The sequence below is a fragment of the Larus michahellis genome, chromosome 8, assembly GCF_964199755.1.
Source record: "Larus michahellis chromosome 8, bLarMic1.1, whole genome shotgun sequence".
Classification (NCBI taxonomy): Eukaryota; Metazoa; Chordata; class Aves; order Charadriiformes; family Laridae; genus Larus; species Larus michahellis.
Window position 1 is genome coordinate 16,419,614 of NC_133903.1, and position 6,000 is coordinate 16,425,613.

At 57.9% G+C, this 6,000-nt stretch overlaps 1 protein-coding gene across 1 annotated transcript; it reads left to right on the forward strand.

The window, feature by feature from the left end:
- Window positions 1-1,072: 1,072 nt before the first annotated feature.
- LOC141747306 (hemoglobin subunit alpha-A) lies at window positions 1,073-1,899 on the forward strand. The gene is made up of 3 exons (XM_074597383.1): window positions 1,073-1,233; window positions 1,365-1,569; window positions 1,673-1,899. Exons 1-3 carry the CDS (start codon window positions 1,139-1,141, stop codon window positions 1,799-1,801), a joined length of 429 nt encoding a protein of 142 aa, XP_074453484.1. The 5' UTR covers window positions 1,073-1,138; the 3' UTR covers window positions 1,802-1,899.
- The last annotated feature ends 4,101 nt before the right edge of the window (window positions 1,900-6,000 follow it).

The following is a 6,000-nucleotide window of genomic DNA, read 5'->3' on the forward strand; positions in this document are numbered from 1 at the left end:
TGTGGGCCGGGGCAGCTCCGGGGTCTGTATGCAAAGGGTGATGTGATTGCAGTTCAGGGGTTGCGGGTGTGAAGAGGGCACACGCTTTAGAATGGTTTGGGTTGGAAGGGACCTTAAAGATCATGTTGTTCTTTGGGGTACACCGTTTTGGGGTGTTCTGAGGGAACCAGAGCAGCAGGTGCAGTGGGGCAGCGCAAATGCGCGGCTGTGTACAGGGTCTGCGTTGGATGGCAGGGTGTGCACAGGGACAGCGTGTGGGTGTGCAAGGATTGCCCAGAGAAGCTGTGGCTGCCCCATCCCTGGAGGTGTTCAAGGGCAGGTTGGACGGGGCTTGGAGCAACCTGGTGTGGTGGGAGGTGTCCCTGCCCAGGGCAGGGGGTGGCACTGGGTGGGCTTTAAGGTCCCTTCCAACCCAAACCATTCTGTGATGCTGTGATTCTATAAGGATGTGTATGTATAGGGGCTGTGGTAGATGGCAATGCGTGTACCGGGGCAGTTCAGGTGTATGCGTGGATGGGTCGGTACAAGCGGGTGCCTGTGGCGCTGCGTGCGGGTGCCGGGAGCGCCGGACAGGCTCAGTCTGTGGACCACAGACTCCCACTACACTACTGAAGTCACAACCCCCACGCTGCTGTCCCCAACGTCCTGCCAGAACATATCCAGGCTGTGCCTGCACTGGGGAGGGGGACATCAGTCGGTGCCCCACAATGAGCCCTGAACCCAGCCTGTGCCGGAAGGGGGGACACACGGACTCCTCTGGTGCAGACCCCAACCTCAACCCAGGCCAGCGCAGACCCCCAACCTAAACCTAAACTTAAATCTAAGCCTAAACCTAAGCCTGACCCTGCAGCCAGCCCTCTCCAGAGGGGACGGACCACCCATCCCGCGCTGATGCCAGCCCTAACCCTAATCCCGACCCAGACCCCGGGCGGTGGCGGGGGGCAGCGACCCCCGGCCGGGGCGGTGCGGGGGCAGCGGTGCGGAGCGGGGCGCGGCGCTGGCCGGGCTCCAGCGGCGGCGGGGCCGGGGCGGGCGGCGGGGCGGGCTGGGGGCGGGCGGTGCTCCGGCACCGCATATAAGGGAGGCGGCCACCGGCGGGGGCACCCGTGCTGGGGGCTGCCAACGCGGAGGTGACACCATGGTGCTGTCCGGCAGTGACAAGACCAACGTCAAGGGCGTCTTCAGCAAAATCGGCGGCCATGCCGAGGAGTATGGCGCCGAGACCCTGGAGAGGTACGTGTCCATCCCTGCCGTCATCCCTTCCCCTCTCTGTCCCCAACTCCCACCTGCCCCCATCCTCTCCCCATCCGCAGCTGTCCTGTGTGACCCTGTCTCATCCATCCCTGACCCTCTCTGTCCCCCAGGATGTTCGCCACCTACCCCCAGACCAAGACCTACTTCCCCCACTTCGATCTGCAGCATGGCTCCGCTCAGGTGAAGGCGCACGGCAAGAAGGTGGCGGCTGCCCTGGTCGAGGCTGCCAACCACATTGATGACATCGCGGGCGCCCTCTCCAAGCTCAGTGACCTCCACGCCCAAAAGCTCCGCGTGGACCCCGTCAACTTCAAAGTGAGCACCTGGGAAGGGGTGACCAGCCCGGCTCCCCTCCTGCACCCGCCTTGGCCACCCTCTTGCCTCACCTCCTTGCTCACCGTCTCCTTTTGCCTTTCAGCTGCTGGGCCAATGCTTCCTGGTGGTGGTGGCCATCCACCACCCCTCTGTCCTGACCCCGGAGGTCCACGCTTCCCTGGACAAGTTCCTGTGCGCCGTGGGCAACGTGCTGACTGCCAAGTACCGTTAAGACGGCACCATGGCTGGAGCTGGACCCAACCCATTGCCAGCCCTCTGACAGCGAGCAGCCAAATGATCTGAAATAAAATCTGTTGCATTTGTGCTCCAGCCCTGGCGTCCCGCTCTGGTTGCTGCCCATGGGGAGGGAGCGGGAGGGATCTGCTCCGGGGGTCTGTACCGGCGGTCACCCCTGCCAGGTGGGCACATGGGGGAAATGGGATCTGGTTTTGCTGTCTCAGAGAGGGGGTTTAGGGGTTGGTGGTGCCTGGTGGGCAGACACTGCTTTTCGGGAGCAAGCAGAGCATTTTCAGGCACCGATGGAGGGGAAAGGCGCATGGAGAGCAGCCAGAGTCCGGCCCTTGGGAGCTCCCTGCAGCCCCAGCCTGTCCTGGCCTTCCCACCAGAGCACTACAACGGGGTCGTCTCTTGCCCCACCAGCTCCGTGCACCCCTTGCCCTCGTTCAGGCCAAATCGTTGGAGATCATTGCCTCCTCGAAGTGCTTGCAGGAGACAGTGGGATACAGGGGCTCCCAGCGCCTGTCACCCTCTGCCTGATGGCACAGGGAGGACACCCTGAAGACCTCTGAGAGCAAGGACATCTTTTCTCTGCATCGCCAGCACACAGAGCTGCGCGGCAGCAGAGGAATTCTTCTGTTTTCACCTAACGCCGCGTTGCTGCGGTGTCGCTTTGGAGGGGTCCTGGAGGAGAGAGCAGGCACGGGGGACTGCAAGGGGAGCAGACGGGGTTGAGTCCTAGACCCTGCTCCTTGGGTTCGGAGCTGCAGCAGGGTGGGGGTATCAGGGCAGGAAAACGAGCACAGGCAGCGAAGCGGCGCTGGGTGCCGCAGGGCTGGCGTCTGCGCAGCCCGCAGCCCTTATCACAGCCAGCAGTGGGGTGGCCGTGGTGGGTGGCTGATAAAGGCGAGCGTGGGCTCCTCTCCAGCTGTGGGTGTGGTGGGAGACGGGGCAGAAGATAGTCCCAGGGGGCTATGACCTGCCAGGTGCTGAGTAAGGCTGCCCGGTCCCTGCCAGGGCTGGGAGGTGCTCGGTGCCGGGGGGAAGGTTCGAGAAAGCCCTGGGGTGGCTGGTGCAGCCACAGCAGGGACCCAAGCCGACATTGCCATGGGGCCCTTTGCTCCCTGGCACTTGCAAGGATGGATGCTTTCCCCAGCCCTGTGGCCTCCAGTCACCATCAGTGAATGCACCAGGGACAGGAAAGACCCCAAATGACTCTGGAGAGAGCGGGAGGCCCTCCAGCCCCCAGGGTTTCTCCTGCAAAGCACCACAGGCACTGTGGCCCCCCTATGCCCACCACACCTGGGCATGGCGAGGAGGGGAAGACAAAGCTGGTCAGGGCATCACTGACCAACCTGATCCACCTTTGCGTGGAGCAGGGTGTTGGAGCAGGTCTCACCTTTCCAGCCGACGTCACCCAGATGTACCTGGGGGCACAACTCTGCTCCGCGGAGAGGTCCTGCTTCCTGGGGAGCTCGGGGGGAGCAGGGACATGGTGGGGGGGTCAGGGCATGCAGGTGTGTAAAGTACTGGGAAGAGCCAGCACCAAATCTAGCACAGAGTTGGGATGCTCCAAACTTGGCCACAGGGGACACTGGTGGGGTCCTTATGCACATGGGGTGTGCATGAGAGGCAAGGTGTAGTAAGAGCAATGCAGGGGACGGTGGAGGGGCAAGGGCAGTGGCAGTTGTCCCCACTGCCTCTGCCAGGCTTTCACGGCGTGCTGTGTCCTCAGGCAGGATGCTTTGTGTGGCCGTGGGCAGTGTCTTGGCTCTGCAGCGCTTCCCCAGGGCTCTGCCTGGCCAAAGAACCGCTGAGCTCCAAGGAGCCAGAGTGAGTTTTGTCCCAACCATTTGTCCCTTCTGCCACAAGATGGGGACCTCAAGCCGTGGTGCTTTATCGGGGTCGGGCAGAGGGTGCAGAGGGCCAAGTGTTGGTCCTGTCTGCGGGGCTGAGCTGGAGCCTCCAGGCAGGCTGCCAGGACGGGCTTCCAGCCAGTCCCAGGTCCTGAGCACGCTGGGGACACTCGTGCCAGCATGGAGGGGTGCAGGAGCCCTCCCCAGCAGCCCATTTCCAGCACTGGGTGCCCCGGCAGCTGGGTACCCCATGCCTCCCTTCACCGGGCATCCCTTGGTGGCCACGGCTTCATGTGCCCCAGGACACAGCCTGCCTGAGGGGTCAGCCACACTGGCAGCAGCTTTCCGCAACTTGGCCCTCCCTCAGCTGGTGTTCCTGCCCTCGGGACCCGCAGGCAGCGCAGCACCTGGAGCAGAGTAGGTCCAATATTTACCACATTGCTGGCCCAGGTTGGTTTGGCAGCTGGCGTTGCTGCAGCCCTGATGCTGATGAGAGAGGTGGAGGCAACCTCTGTGTTGCCACAGCAGCAGCAGTCTGAAATGGCACCAGGTGACATGGAGGAGGTGGACTCTGGGGGCAAAACCCCCTGATCTAGGCCATGGCAGCGCTCAGAAGGCAAAGTCACAGTGGGCAGCTTCAGGGGAAGAAGGAAGATGAACATCTTCAGGTGAGACATAAGCCTGGTCTGATGTCTCTGCTATCTGGAGGCCTTTCTCGCCACTCATCAATATTTATTCTTGGTGGACAAAGCATCTATGGTTCAACGATACCTACAGAACAACACAGTATTTTGTTCTATGGCAGTCACCACAGCAAGTGGTGTCTCAGAGCTCGTTTTTATTGAAATAGGAACTAAAATGACATCAGGAAAACAAGCTTGGTGGTCATGACTTACCTGATGACAACACTTTTACTGGTCTCTCGAGGGGTTGCAAACAGCATTGTCCAGGTTGATCGGGTACTACTCTTATTAGTGCCTGATAAATAGTCATGGCCCTAGAGAGTGCGCCCTGGAAAGGGGCACAGAAGTACCTACTCCTGGGCTCCTGGAGGAAGTCAAGCATCCACGGGGAGTTTACCAGGAATTTCCCACTCAAAGTTCAGCAGAGAAGCAGTTGGAAGAAACAGAATTGAGTTCTTACTGGAAGATGACCTTAGGACACTGGCTGAGAGATCCTCTTGCTGGAGAGAGGAAGGAAAATGTCGTGTGTGTTTTACAAACTCTTCTTCTGTTTATACATCCCATATGCCAATAGCATAACTCTTGATTGGTGCAACCTATAGGTCTTTTGTTGAAAAGCTCCTGCGTAAGCAGTTTGTTCGCCATCTATTCGGACAGTTACTTCTTCCTAAATGTTTGTTTAGGTAATTTTGAATTTTAACCCTGTGCTTTGGGGTGCCCATAGCCCCTCCAGCTCAGGAACATCTGAGAATTTAATCAGCGCATTCTCCTTTACAACACATAAGTTATTGATGAAAGAACAGTGAATAATGATGTTGAACCAAGGACTGGAATCTGTCACAGAAGGAAAACAGACTCATCTGAAATGATTCATTCTTGGCAATGGCTGTGGTTATTACTCATCTCTTTCTTCGATTAAATGTCCCACTGTTTTTTTGTGATTTGAAGTTGACTGGTTTATAGTTTCCTCCTTTTACCCTGCTAATGGTAAGAGACCCTCTTGTCTAGTTTCTGTCACCCCATCATCCTCCGCCTCTTCCCAAAGATACTGGCTCTTTGGAGATGCCTTCAATCAGTTGCTGAGCTAAAGGGGATTTTTTTTTCCAGGCAAGCAGTCTGAAAATACTGGAATGATTTAATCCACACTTTTTAGGATCTGTCCCCCCCCCCGCCCACCTTCTCCACTGGCTGTTTTGCCAGTGGGAAAAGGAAAAGTGGTCATAGAAGACAGGAAATAGATTCAGCCTTCACTAAAATGCCAATTTTGATGAAGGACTTCCAATATTTTCTCTCCTTCCTTTCCTAAAAGCAGAGACTGCTCCCAGTGGAGCAGCAATATCAAGCACAGCTGTACAAGCCCCTCCAGACAGGACGGGGTTGATAAAAACAAGTATTCGCAGAACTTTAAACATTGTCTGCTCTCCTTTGCCATCACAAGAAGTTCAACACCGCGAGTGATACCTTAGAAAACCTTTTTGCTGATCCCCCTCAGAGCTGGGTTCTCCTCCTGTGAGCTCCCGGGACCCAAAAGGCATTAAGCATCACGCATGCCCCATCCCTGGAGATGTTCACAACAGAATCCAGGTCTTGGATTTTATATCTGGGAGGAGAAGGAGCAGATCTGCGGTAACACAACGTTGGCCACTGATGCCTTC

Bases quoted from the DNA above. Each gene is read 5' to 3' on its own strand.
- LOC141747306 (XM_074597383.1), top strand. From the start codon at position 1,139: ATGGTGCTGTCCGGCAGTGACAAGACCAACGTCAAGGGCGTCTTCAGC. The intron at 1,234-1,364 runs GTACGTGTCCAT...TCTGTCCCCCAG, and splicing joins GGCGCCGAGACCCTGGAGAG to GATGTTCGCCACCTACCCCC. The intron at 1,570-1,672 runs GTGAGCACCTGG...TTTGCCTTTCAG, and splicing joins TGGACCCCGTCAACTTCAAA to CTGCTGGGCCAATGCTTCCT.